Below are 12,992 nucleotides of genomic sequence, written 5' to 3'. Positions count from 1 at the left end.
GAGAGGAGAGGGAGGAGAGGAGAGGGAGGAGAGGAGAGGGAGGAGAGGAGAGGGAGGAGAGGAGAGGGAGGAGAGGAGAGGGAGGAGAGGAGAGGAGCGGAGAGGAGAGAGATGTGGTGAGTTACTTGCTGGTGAGGGGACTTTCTTGTCTGAAGTCTTCCCGTTGCTTATCAACTGCGGAAGTATGCCTCGTGGGATCAATCGAATCCCATGGAGCTGAGGTTGGCAAGCCGTCGTAAATTACGGCTTGAGTAGTTTTGGCCCCAGCTCCATCCTTGCCAGTCCGTGGACGAGTTAAATCTTCTGTTGCATCTCCTGCGAGGCACTCGGGTGCTAGCATGGCCAAAGCATGATAGCATGGCCTTGAAGCACCTGAATGGTGCAAGGATGATGCCCCAAACACAGCTAAGTACAGCACCCATCTGTGACACGATGAGTCGGTTTGTTTGAGAATGAAGGGCACCTTTGAGGAGACATACCTTTAGTTATTTGATGTTGCTTGTGGTTTATATTGCACAATGTGCAGTTGTTGTTATCACTCAAGGTCTTGAACTGTCGTTGTCAAAGACTTTCGGTTGCTTGCAACTGTTCTTGAGTGATAGGGAAGAAGAAAGAAAGAAATTCACGGGAGCAGGAAGTTAGCAGCTTATATAGCCCTTCGAAGCCATCAAGAGTTCCAGTGGAGTCCTGGTGGAATCCTAAAGAAGTCGTAAGGATGAGACACTGTTGATAGTGCCTCACCGTACCATAGATTGTCACACTTGCAAAAAGGTTAGATAGGATAGTTGGTAGTCATTCGGTGGACTTACAAGGGTTAATCGTAATATATCCACCTCACAACACTGAAGCCATGTGGAGTCTGAAGCGCCCTTTTCCTTGATCATGATGATTTTTCAAGGAAATTGAAAGTTTGACTTCCGTTCAGTCACGACTTAGCGGGTCGATCCAGAGTATCATATTCGGCTCGCGGCTCAGAATAACACTAACCTGGTGGGGAGGAGTTGAACATGCTGTTAGGTTCAGGCAACAGTCTCTGGAGCCAAACTTGCTGTTGTTTGATGCTATGAGAGTCTTGCTGGCTTGAACTATGTCTGCTGTAGACGATGTTAACAACCTCCGGTAAATGCGCGTGGTGACGAGCTTGCCTTGCTTCAACTCGCTTTTCCGCAACTCTTCAGGAAAGTACGGGTGTCTTCAGCGAGACATGTTGTGTGAAAGCACATTGACCTGCTTCTTCCATCTCTTTCCCAGCATTATCGGATTTTGAGCGCATGTTACGGTCAAGGTTTTGGCAAATGATCAGGCATCCAGAGTGCTGTACCCACGATGTGTCGAGTGACACCCAGTAGCTGAATGGATACTTAAAAATTTCAAACCACGGATGACAAGTGAGAGAGTTTTACCTGTTTGTGGTTCAAGATCTGATCAAGCCCTGAACAAGGGAGGACTTTAGGAAATGGTGACCATTTCCACGCTTGGTCAAGTGATCTCAGGCACTTCGCCCACTCCATTTGTTTGCTTGATGCATTAGCGTGAGACATGAAAATACAAATCTCAAGAGACCACATAGCCTTTTCAAAACACCATGCATCTCATGTCTTGCTATGCCTCTCTAAGAGGATCTCCAGGTGGTTGGTCTCTGGACCCATCAAGAGTCAACCATATGATTGCCAATCTTTGGGGGACACATCTGTGAGATTGTGGATCGAGAACAAGTCTAGTTCGTGCAAACCACAGGAACACATTGAGTTCCAAATATACATTTTCCTTGATGGTGTTTCTTGGGGTGCAGAGTTGTTGTTGTCGTTGAAAGTGAGGTGGGGTTAAAGTTAGGAAAGGAGCGACCTTGGCCTTCCAAAAGAAACGAGATGCAGGTCTGCTCTTCATATCCTCGTGATCTACCGTAGCCATCTACGGCGGGTAGTTAGAGCACTCTCCACCAGCCCACCCTAAGGACATCTCGTAGGCGACACCTGCAGCCTGCTGGTGCCTAACAACGAATAACAAAGTGGGCCGAGGGGGCATATAGGCTACTCTCTCCAGGTAGCAAGTTGTCCCAGTAAGTCGGCCGAGGGGCACCCTGGCAGCCCATTTGATTATCCTGTGAGGTGCCCCCTGCCCTTCACCTTCGTCATCCTCAATTCCCCGTCCCCATTCCCGGTTTACCATAGAACTGTACCACAGACAGGCACACCAAATATCACTACCTGCCTACTCATCATCCAACAACATGTCTTCGATCCAGTATTAATACTCTGTCCATGTCTACTCTATCTTCTACTCCACAGTAGACTTGCATCCCACTCACAAAAGCCCATTTACCTCTCTGCTTTGCGTGGTATACCGAAGAGCCTTCCTTACGCCGCTTGCCGTTTGCGGGGCGCCAGCTGTGCCGAGTCCTTCTATCATCTGATCCAACTCGGCGTTGGCAACATCTATCTCATCGCTCAACTTTTTCACCCAACATCCACAATGTTCGCCGCGAAGAGGCTGGGCAAAGTAAGACTCAAGTTTTGTCTTCAACGGTCAGGCTAGAGAAGTGCTGAACCTCTTTTCAGGAATTACAAAAGGCTAAATTAAAACTTCCGCCGGGCATCGATCTCGTGAAGTCGGATGACTTCCGAGAATGGCAAGTTGACATTCAGGTCTTGGACAGCAACCCTCTATACCTCAATCAGGTCTATCGTCTCTGTTTCATCTTCTCCGACAGTTACCCTATAGGTTCGTAGCACCAGGCCCTTCCAATGAATACTGCCAATTCCGTGGCCTCTAACCCTTGCGCTGGTTCTATAGAGGCCCCCGAGGTCTGCTTCATCCATGTCCCAGCTTCAGCCAGCGATCCTGCCGCCACTTCTTCCTCATCGTCGTCATCATCATCGTCGTCATCACAGCCTTCATCTTCCCCATTCGCCGGCCGTTCTATCCCCATCCACCCCCACATCTATTCCAATGGCATCATCTGTCTCGACCTACTCGGTTCAGCAGGCTGGTCTCCAGTCCAAAGTGTTGAAAGCGTGTGTATGAGCATCCAGAGCATGTTAACCGGCAACACCAAGAATCAACGACCAGAAGGGGATCAACAATTCTGTCAAAGCATGGGAGTGAGGGGGCCACATGGCTGGGGTGGAAGGAGGAGCGGCGGCAATGGTAGAGGATTAAGAGACGTCAGATTCGCATACGACGACGACACAGTATGAGAGATACACAGGATGCGATGCAGCCGTTAATGACCATCATGACATGTAAGCAAACTAGAGCACGGCGATCTGGCAATGGGGCTCAAATCTGGCGTTGGATGGTGAAACCCTCCTGCGGGAAAGGGGAATGGACATGGGAACAAGGGCAGTTCGAGGCCGTTTCTTGACCAAGAGATGCATACCTCTCATTGTCTTGAATAGAGACGAACTGGCACAGGCGTATCAGCGATATTGGGTTTCTCCTTGGAGCCATGACCGTTGGGGCAATATTGGTAAAGTCATAGAACATCATTTCCATTGGTGACTTCTCACGATTCTTGATGGGTTCTTTTGGAGAAAATAATCCCACCAGGACACAGAACAGTATCGACAGGACAAGAGCCTTTGCTCTCATCTCGGCTTCCTTCCAGGACTACCACTTCGCACAGGTGTACACATGCTGCGATTCAATTTTAACTCTACAGTGATTTCGATCAATTATTCGCCCAATTCGTAGTACCTTCGTACTTGTTGGTCGCTGTTTCCTTGCTCCCTTGTTTGCCTGGAGTACGTCGGCGAACCTCCATACAAGTCCTACGACTAGATATCAGACTCCCAATTTTTAGTCAAAGTCGGCTGCTCTTGCTCTCGCAGCACCACCTCCGCCTACATCTCCTCCTCGTTTGCCTCGATTTCCTCGTTCGTCACTCATGTTCCGTCCATATTTTCCTTTCCTCTCCGGGGAAGCGTCCCTCTTTCCGTTCCATCTTCGTGGGGGTGACCGACTGTCTCTGCTACTGGCGCTGGATGAATTTCTGCGTCTCGCTGGTGCCGCATTTCGCCGTCGTGGCGGGCTACGGCTGCGTGAACGCCTTGCAGAAGACGGGCTTCGACTATTGGTCGCAGCCCGACCGCGTACTGGCCGACGTTGGGGCAGAGGAGAGGGCGAGCGAGATTCGCTCAGAGAGCGGGCCCGGCGACCAAATTTGGTTGACGATGAACCTGCTTTGTCGAAACGTGGAGGAGACCGGGATCTGGAGAGCGAACTGTCTGGTCCTCGTCTTGGTGCGCGTTGACCGCGATCAGGAGAGGGTGAAATAGGCCGTTGGCGTCCTCCACGCTCGCGGAGAGCGTCTTTTCGAGGCGGGCTGCGAGATCTTGAGGGACTGGAATATGATATTGATCGTGTTCGCGCCCGACCACGACGCACTTCTGATCGTCTAGGCTCGGGCGATTCAGAGTAGGAAGGAGATTTCCTCCTCGTTGAACGCCGCGGGGTGGGTGACCTGGAAATCGACGAGCTGGGGCTCCGGCCCCTTGGCTTACCCGTTCTCTTTCGTGGATCAGGGGATCGTGAGGCAGAACGAGAGCCGGAGCGTCCACGAGAATCTTCGCGTCCACGCGCTTGAGGCCTTCCACGCGCACTTGTCACTGGCCTCTCCCGCGAAGGGCTGCGTGTATAGGATCTACTGGAAGAAGAATAACTTGAGTAGCTAGAGTAAGAGCTCACGCTCTCAGAGTCGGATGAAGCATCATCCTTGATGGCTGGCAGAGGTGGAGGCGCGGGCTTCGGCAAATTCTTTAGGTGTTCGCGCATCTCTTCGGTAAGCATTCCCATTCCAATGCTGGTAAAGTAGTTGACGGAGAATCGTGTATTTCTGGGGTTGTCGGTGGGGAATATTCCGGTGAAGCTTGGGCGGAGGATGTCGTCCTTCATACGCTTCTGCAGTTCAGGGAGACCTAACGCTTCAGCCAAATCTTGGAACAAGATCTTGATGAAGATACGACTACTGGAAGTTGTCTCGTCCTCATTCAAGTGGATGACTGAAAACACGTGCCATCCAATGGCATCGGTGCTGAGAAGATGGCCAAAGAACCGAGCAATGTTTCTCAAGCGGTTGGTTTCATATCGATGAATCGTGTCGTAATATTGAGCAAAGGATTGCTCGAAAAGGTCGGTCCACAAACGGTTGAGCTTGGCAAATCTTTCTCCCACAAGCCCGAAGAACTTCGAGTATGTCTTCTCCTGAGAGCAACACTCGATTATCATTGAAGGCAGCTCTGACTCCTGTCCAGGTGGAAGTTGGACTTTCATCAGCTTATGGCTGGCTTCTTCAAAGTCCAGACTTGACATGATCGTGAGATAAATGGTACGTCGGAGGTTGACCAAGTCGGTATTTGTCTGGTCCTTGATCTCCATCGCCTTTTCTTCTTCGTCATCTTCGCTGTCTGAGCTCTCGTCCGAACCAGAGTCGTCTTCATCCTCATCATCGCTGGCTTCGCCTAAAATTTCGGCCCTTAGTTTTCGGTACGACTCCTCGTGTTCTTCCCAGTCTGGGTCAAATTTGAAAATGTTCAACGTGTCTTGGACATCAACCTCATCGTCCAAATCTACCTGGTGTGTGATTTGATCTTCTTCCTCGACCAGATCAAGCTCCTCCCGTATGGCTGGGTTGTCTTTGTAGCGGTCTTTGCGAACCTGAAACAACACTTCAATCATGTATTGCACGCGCTTATCGATATCAGCTTCGTGAAGAATGCTGCGGAACTGGTCGAAAACAGCAAGGGCGATCGGCTGACTCATTTCTTCAAGGTGCTGTCCCACTTCCCGCGTTAGTCCGACAGCAATTTCCACAGAGTCGTCTGTTGGCTTGTGGAGGAGGAGAAGGAGTAATTGTGCTGCTACCGTTTCATGGGCGACCTGCTGGTTGCAGAGATGTGCGATGAAGGTCGTCGAGGATAAGCAAACAGCCTTGTCGTTCCGCTTGAAGGCCTTCCGGAACTGGACCACTAGACGATTGAGAAGGAGTTCGCCAACTTGTGGCAGTTTTGTGTTGACAATAGCAGCCATGGCGGCGTATATTGGTGTAAAGGGGAGGGATGCAGCTTGGGCTTTCATGATGCTTCGGCAAAACAAACCACGGCCACGAACCAGATTTTCATTGAACAACTCGGGAACAATATGTTTGATGTTTGAGACGTTGATTTTGTTGACAAGACCGTTGATAGACTTTTTCAAAGCCTCCCAGGCCATGCGCTGGTATTCCTTGCTCGTCTTGTCGGTTATCTGGGACTGCAGTTCTCTCAGTCGAGCAGGGGGTATGTATGTTCCTCCAGAGCGCATGGTCAACAGTTTGTCGTATTCGGCTTTTGCGGCAGCCTGTCTTTCCTCGGCAGAGAGAGGCTTGCGTCTGGCAGATTCTGGTTCCCGCGGTCGGAATCTGGCCATCAGTTCTCGCTCCCGGTCATCCATGGGTCGTGCATCGTCAAGATCATTTTGCTTGAGATCGGCATGATCATCATCCTGTGCGGGTCTTCGACGGCGTGGGGAGCGCGAGGGTGACCGCGATGGAGGGGATCGCTTTCGTGTGTTTGATGGCCCTGGAGAGTATGATTCACCAGGTGGAGGTGTGGGAAGCCGGACGGCAGAAGAGAGCAACATGGTGTCTGCCATGTTGCCAGAGCGGTTGGTCAGGGTACTTTTCCTCTGGAAGACTGTTGCTTTATAACATGGTTGATTAGAGTCGAGAAACTGGCTGATAATTTAGGCACGATGGACTTGCAACTTGGAGAGACAAAACCAAACTTGTCGCAGAAGCCAAGATTATATTTCGGCTAACATGCTATTCTGAACACCAGTCGGCATGGTTGCCTTATATTGCCTAGACCAGAGATCTATGGATGTCCCGATTGGGAATCTTGACTTTGACTCGACGCGCGAGTTGCAGATTCGTGTCCTGTTCAACAACCCCAGATCATTCACACCACGCCTGGCACCTTTTGTATTTCCCAATAGACCTGAGACGTTCAGATCGACTGTGCTGTAAAAGGAGTCTGCGAATATGGTATAGGCACACTTTCTGACCCTCATCTTCTCCCCTTTGTGTCGAGGCTAACAACTGTCCTAGTTGGATAAAATTGTAGGAATGGCAATGCTCATAGCAGCCACCACAATCTTCCTCTACTACACCCTCTGGACACTTCTCATGGTATAATTACACAACATATGAGATTTAGCTTTATTCTAACATTATTTACAGCCATTTGTGGACGATGATCACCCTCTGCAGGCGCTGTTCCTACCCCGTGTTTGGGCAATCCGAATCCCCGTCATTCTCACACTCTTGGGCTCTGCCGTAGTGGGTACTTTCCTGGCTTTGGTCATGATCAAAAGCAGCAGAAAGAAGGCAGCAAAGGCTAGAGCAGCAGCAGCCAAAAAGTCAAATTAGATGAGGAAATCTTTCGACAGGAGAAAAGGCAATCAGCATATCAAAAGAGGAGTCTTGTTCAGGATGGCAGAATCAGAAGTTGAAGCCTGCATGGGAGTGGAAAGAGCACCAGAATATCAACAGAACATAGGCTCATAGCCGACAGCTCAGCATTATCTCGCGCCGTCTTTGGAAACGTTCTGCAAGAGGATGCCATAACCTGAGAGGTCCCATGGGATGCAACACATGCGGCAGAGACTTGGCCTGTGTCTGAGAATTCCCCGGCGAGCCTTGATACACATTTATCACAATCTCCAGCGTGTGTCGGCAAAACAGAACACTTGACCGAAATGATTCGTCCAGTCGCCTCCGACAGAACATGGTGGCGACAGGTTCAAGAGTTTGGGATAGCTTGGGGCGATATGAGAACATATATACCAGGGATTTGAAGCTGGGGCATTCGCCGCCAGCGTTAACTGGGGACTGAGCAGGATTTCACTTCCTGATTGAATCCAGAAAAGTAGAAGCCACTGGCTGTAGGTTTGATTCGTGTTGCCGAAAAAATCTACTTCAATGTACTCACGAGAAAATTGACATGGCCATGAACAGTACTACCCATGCATGTACGCACCTTTGCCACTATTGAATGTCTTTAAACAGGAGGGTAATCTATCCCATTATCGTCTATGATTCAAACAGGTTGAATCGTGCCAAGCGACCATCATGGCTTCCACGTGACTGACTAACTGACTATACGTGGCACCTCACCAAACCAATTCACACATCTCACTCCGTACAGACAATAACTCATTCAACATGTGTGATCTGTACATGCATTCACAGCCTTTTGACCTTTGCCAATTGACGATTAAGTAAGTGTTAAGTGGGCAGAATCAAAACGTGAGATAGACCACAGAATTTCCCCGCACCTAAAGATAGTGCTCTCTCTGTGTGTGCGCGTCCATATACGAACGAATGAATCTAGAATGAGGGCGAATCCCAGCCACACAGGAAGCGACCAGAGTATTACACATACCTACCCAGGCGAGTGTGTCAGGGCAACGCGGGGCTACCTGCAGGTCACCGTCATTCGCATCACAGGATCAGTGAGCATGGGCACAAAGCCGCATAGCTTGTCTCTCAGGTGAGTCCATGGGTTTATTATTAAGGTTGCAGGCTGAGAGTGCAGATCGGCCGAGGGGCCTAATCCTGTCATTGCCCGATAAGCACCCAAGCACCCGTTTGGCTCCTCTGAGGCCTGAAGGGCCCTTAGAGCCACTGGAGGCCCCTCGGCCCCCTCGGCCACCTGAGGTCACTGGAAGAGTCACCACCTCCCACGCCGCCTGACTCACAATGACCTTCCAGGCCACGCAGGCCTACCAGGACAACATGTTGCAGTGCTCCAAACCGCAATCAGGCTTGATTAAGCTCTAAGCTCCCCTCCCACCTTCCCAAGCTAAACCCAGCCAAGTACAAGAGACAACGCGAGGCCGTCATCCACCATTTCTCCTCACCGTCCACCTTGTAGTCTGCACCAACATATCACCTCACTCAAGTCTATTCGCATTCTTTCAACCCTTGCCATTCAAAGTCATCCTCCACAGTACACTTCTTCGTCTATCAAAGACACATCATTGGAGTTGTCCCATTGCTAGGCATTCAGATCCCAGGTCCAGGTTTCAGGCTACGCGCCTACTCCAATCCAAACACCCGCCGTCCAGCCGATTACGCTCCATTGACCCCGCGCCAGCCACAGGGTCAACCAGCCCTGTTGCTCTCCGCCTCACGATCCAGCGAAAGAGTACATGCTCCGAGTGCTCGTTTCCGAGTTGTCACTTCGGTTGCAGATAGAGCTTCTTTGTTGAGGGCACCCACCTCGCTGCCCTCGACCGAGCCTCCTTCATCCCTTGAATGCCAGCTTACAACAAGGCCACCTCCTCAAACCTCAAAAGGACAGACCCCTACCCTCAGCCCGCGGACGAATCGGACAGTCAAAGCATAGTGGCAGACCAAGATTCCTCTTCAAGAGCTGGGAAGCGGAAGATCAAGAATGCTGTCAAATCCCCATCAGTCAACCATCTTGACCATGCAGACAAGCCCTCCACCGCCGATCAAATGGGCCCCTCGAATACCTCGATCCTCGGGCAGCTGCAGCAGGGATTCTCTCAGTCCCGGAAGACTCCAGGCCAAGATGCCCTGAACGATATGAATTCGACTCAAAAAGTCTCAGATGAATCTACTCCTCCCCTCGATGTCTGGGGCAGATCCGCTGCCGTGAGCAGGAGCCCCCCAGCCGACACCATTCCCGGCCTCAATATATCCGGTTCACCTCGAGTGGAACCTGGCTTCAGTGGCAGAGGGCCTTTTGCATCAAGGAGTCCTCCCATTTCTCCACCTTTGAGGAAAGCCAGACCTGTAAGCTATGGGAGTAGTATTCCTCCCATGCCATCCCATCCACGCATGTCTACCTCGCCCTATGGCTACGCCCAAGGAGCCTATGGATCTCCCCCTGTACCTCCTCACCTCCCTCAACAGCACTTTTATGGTCCCCACGATGTTGACCTGAATCTTCCAGCCTCTGAAGCCCGTACAAGATTTCAACATCCTACACCACTTAAACTTTCATACCTCGCGGGACCCGGACAAGAATGCACCAACCTGGTCTTTCTCGCCGTTGACAATGGCCTCAGCATTCTGAGCTCCAATGGTGAGAGGCTAGAACAGATTGGCGCTCTTCACGGAATGCCAGGCACTGTTCTGGATGCTTGTATCTTGACCTGGAGTGCCGGCAATGATCCTCTGGCAGAGTATCGCCCACTGGTCGCTGTTACACTTCATGGCACGACCTCTTTGACACACGACTCACCCACTGCACATGAGCAACCACACCCCAGAGCCAGGGATGAGGTCTACGAGACTCGAGTTGTTGTCTATTCTCTGACCAAACGATGCCTCGTCACTGAGCTCTTGAGGGCACCTTCACCTGCCACCATATATTTCGGCAATCAACCTTCAGCTGCGAACCTAAAGCTCGGTGCCAGTGGAAATTTCTTTACAATAACTTCGGGCGCAAGTGGCGAAATATTTGTGTTTGGAATCCGCAACAGCAAAGATGGAGCAGTTTTTGAGTGTTTGGCCAAGTACTGGTCGTCTCTTCAACCCCACATGCAAAGAAGGGAATCTTCCCATGGTCGAACCCCAGACCCTGATGTATCACCCGCCGATCTGGGTCGTGGGCCCGAAAGTGAGGATGCTACTATTATGAGCCTCAATGGAAGATGGTTAGCCTTTGCCCCTGCCAGCACTCCATCACCTCCGTCTATTGGGGCCGTCCTCGGCGATTTTGTGGCCCAAAACAAGAACTCCCTCGTGGCTGCTGCGGTCGCTCCTCCAAGACCTCAAGTCAATTGCGAAGTGGACTCTCCGGATGCTGAGACCTTCTTCAGCAAGGTTGCAAAAGGCTTTGCTCAAGAAGCTGTAAAAAGCGCCAAATGGATCGGTGAGAAGGGGATGCAGACCTGGCAAAACTACTGGAAGAAGGAAACAAGTCCAAGCATTTCTGCCTCAAATGCCTCCACACCGCCTGTGTTTTCGCCACAGCTTGGTGTTACTCAATTTCCACCCACACATGCTAGTGATTCCCCCGGTCTCACAAGAGACCTCGAGGTAGTCACCATCATTGACCTGAGATCGTTGCAGGAGAACTTGGGCAGACGCACTCCGGAATCTTGTTCAGTCGCCACTTTCCGGCCTCCTGGCGGTTGCAGTTTCCTGTCATTTGCCCCCAATGGTCTCAGTCTCATGACCGCGAACAGAAAAGGCGATGTACAGTACATCTGGGACCTCTTGCAGATCAAGTATGTCAGATCTCCATATTCGCCGGCCAACGAAGAAACCGGGCGTGTTCGTCAAATCGCCCGATATGAACGATTAAGTCCCTCTACCATCGTCGACGTCGTGTGGGACGGTCCAAATGGTCATCGCTTTGCCTTGCTGACCAGAAATCGAACGATCCATGTCTTCGATTTACCCAAAGCTGCCTTTCAATGGCCTCCTCCCCGAGCAAAAAAACATCGTCCAATGTCTGTCCCGGTGGACAGTTCACCTTTGAGACCAGATGCTGAGCTTTCTCCACAAGGTGGATTCCTGGCCTCGGCCAGAAACTTTGCCGGCCGGACGCAACCGATGCTGGCAACTCTGCGGGGAAGAGCGCCTAGTGTGACGAGCGGCATCTCTGGTATTGGCGCCTCTGGAATAGGCCTGGCTTCCACCACGGGTATCAAAGGTGGCAGAGCGGTAGCAGCTGGACTTAGTAAGTCTCTGGGTGCAGCCTCTGAAACCGTCACCAGCATTCGCCATGCGAACCAAAGCAGACTCCACCTCAAGACAGTGGCTCGTCCAGGAATGCTCATCTGGCAACAGAGAGACGGCAGGTCAGTACTGTCTGTCATTGATGCCACTACCATAAAAATTTATTACGTACGCATGACCAAGCCACGTGAGAATCGCGAGCGAGAGACGGTCTCAGTATTCGATGCCCGAAAACCTGTTGGTATCAAGCTACCGAAAGTCGGCGAGTTATTATCGGAGCTTGAGAGAAGAGGCGAGACCAACGGTCAAGGCGAAAGCCCAACCGATGAACAAGGCGATTCGATACTGGCAATGTGGAAAACCCGAACAACCAAAGAATCCAGCCTGCGCATGCCCCATCCACTTGCATCAGCTGAGATTGAGACAAATGCGCCCTTTCAACCGTTCCACTCAGACTATAGGGTCAGTGTTTCAATTCTGCCGGACGCCCAAACATTACAGTCAGGGGATAGCTCGGCTTCTCAGAACAACTCTCCCTGGGTTTTCGGTGCAGAATTGTTCACTTCACGCATGGCAACCTCCAACCCAGCACCTATTGGAGATGACAACGGTTCTGTTATCTACCGGAAGACTACTTTGGCAGTAACAGGGAACTTGCCGGTGACCGAATTTCTAGATATCGCAGACGAAGGGGTGACTCACATTGTTAGTAGCACTAAGAAAAAGAAAAAGAAGTCGAAGACTCAACCCACATTGCTCGACGAAGACGACAAGGGCGATTCCGATTTGACCTTTTCAAAACACGATCGGGGACTTGAGTTTGATATTGAGCAGACACGAGAAGATGGCCGCTAAAGATTTACTTGCTTTCGAACCAAGACCGTGATGCTGCAGGGATTGATGTTGGCTTTTGTTTCTGCGACAAAGTGGTGCGGTCATGCGGTCAGTATAGGAGGTGATGTCGCCTCTCATTGTTTAAGGTTCGGATGCATGCGTCTTCTTAGATATCGAGGTTGGATGAAGCAAACGGCTATCCGACATGACTGGGCTACTTCATCTGTCGTTTTCCATCCTGAAAGGATGACCCTGGCGCAGGGGTCAGGCTCCTCGCCCGTTAAGAGCTAAGCAGGCCACTTTCACATAGCAGTAACCAGGATTGTGCACCCCAACTGTTCAGGTACCAATATCGCTTGCCACTGGTGCAGGAAGAATCATTTCCTCTTTCAAATACGTCGTGTCTCTTCATCTGTGCAGTATAGACCATCCAGTGAGAGGCCGAGTGCTTCTTGCGGGGAGG

At 51.0% G+C, this 12,992-nt stretch overlaps 4 protein-coding genes across 4 annotated transcripts; 3 read left to right on the top strand and 1 right to left on the bottom strand.

Moving 5' to 3' along the window:
- Positions 1-2,146: 2,146 nt before the first annotated feature.
- Positions 2,147-3,608, top strand: PV10_07758 (uncharacterized protein). The gene is made up of 3 exons (XM_016372693.1): positions 2,147-2,499; positions 2,559-2,721; positions 2,794-3,608. Exons 1-3 carry the CDS (start codon positions 2,473-2,475, stop codon positions 3,195-3,197), a joined length of 594 nt encoding a protein of 197 aa, XP_016222025.1. The 5' UTR covers positions 2,147-2,472; the 3' UTR covers positions 3,198-3,608.
- Positions 3,609-3,630: 22 nt separating this feature from the next.
- Positions 3,631-6,735, bottom strand: PV10_07757 (pre-mRNA-splicing factor cwc22). Its single transcript, XM_016372692.1, has one exon. It carries the CDS (start codon positions 6,628-6,630, stop codon positions 3,799-3,801), a length of 2,832 nt encoding a protein of 943 aa, XP_016222024.1. The 5' UTR covers positions 6,631-6,735; the 3' UTR covers positions 3,631-3,798.
- Positions 6,736-6,910: 175 nt separating this feature from the next.
- On the top strand, positions 6,911-8,013 carry PV10_07756 (uncharacterized protein). Its single transcript, XM_016372691.1, has 3 exons — positions 6,911-7,021; positions 7,085-7,165; positions 7,217-8,013. Exons 1-3 carry the CDS (start codon positions 7,019-7,021, stop codon positions 7,403-7,405), a joined length of 273 nt encoding a protein of 90 aa, XP_016222023.1. The 5' UTR covers positions 6,911-7,018; the 3' UTR covers positions 7,406-8,013.
- An 892-nt stretch (positions 8,014-8,905) lies between these two features.
- PV10_07755 (uncharacterized protein) lies at positions 8,906-12,901 on the top strand. The gene has a single exon (XM_016372690.1). The coding sequence runs from the start codon at positions 9,296-9,298 to the stop codon at positions 12,548-12,550; it is 3,255 nt and encodes a 1,084-aa protein (XP_016222022.1). The 5' UTR covers positions 8,906-9,295; the 3' UTR covers positions 12,551-12,901.
- The last annotated feature ends 91 nt before the right edge of the window (positions 12,902-12,992 follow it).

Source organism: Exophiala mesophila, assembly GCF_000836275.1.
Source record: "Exophiala mesophila strain CBS 40295 unplaced genomic scaffold supercont1.5, whole genome shotgun sequence".
NCBI classification, from domain to species: domain Eukaryota; kingdom Fungi; phylum Ascomycota; class Eurotiomycetes; order Chaetothyriales; family Herpotrichiellaceae; genus Exophiala; species Exophiala mesophila.
Note: the sequence above shows the minus strand (reverse complement) of the source record. Positions and strands in the feature narration are given on the sequence as shown.

Coding starts and splice junctions, on each gene's coding strand:
- PV10_07756 (XM_016372691.1), top strand. Junction 7,166..7,216: donor CCCTCTGGACACTTCTCATG/GTATAATTACAC, acceptor CATTATTTACAG/CCATTTGTGGACGATGATCA.
- PV10_07757 (XM_016372692.1), bottom strand. CDS start 6,630: ATGGCAGACACCATGTTGCTCTCTTCTGCCGTCCGGCTTCCCACACCT.
- PV10_07758 (XM_016372693.1), top strand. CDS start 2,473: ATGTTCGCCGCGAAGAGGCTGGGCAAA. Junction 2,500..2,558: donor CCGCGAAGAGGCTGGGCAAA/GTAAGACTCAAG, acceptor ACCTCTTTTCAG/GAATTACAAAAGGCTAAATT. Junction 2,722..2,793: donor CTCCGACAGTTACCCTATAG/GTTCGTAGCACC, acceptor CTGGTTCTATAG/AGGCCCCCGAGGTCTGCTTC.
- PV10_07755 (XM_016372690.1), top strand. CDS start 9,296: ATGCCAGCTTACAACAAGGCCACCTCCTCAAACCTCAAAAGGACAGAC.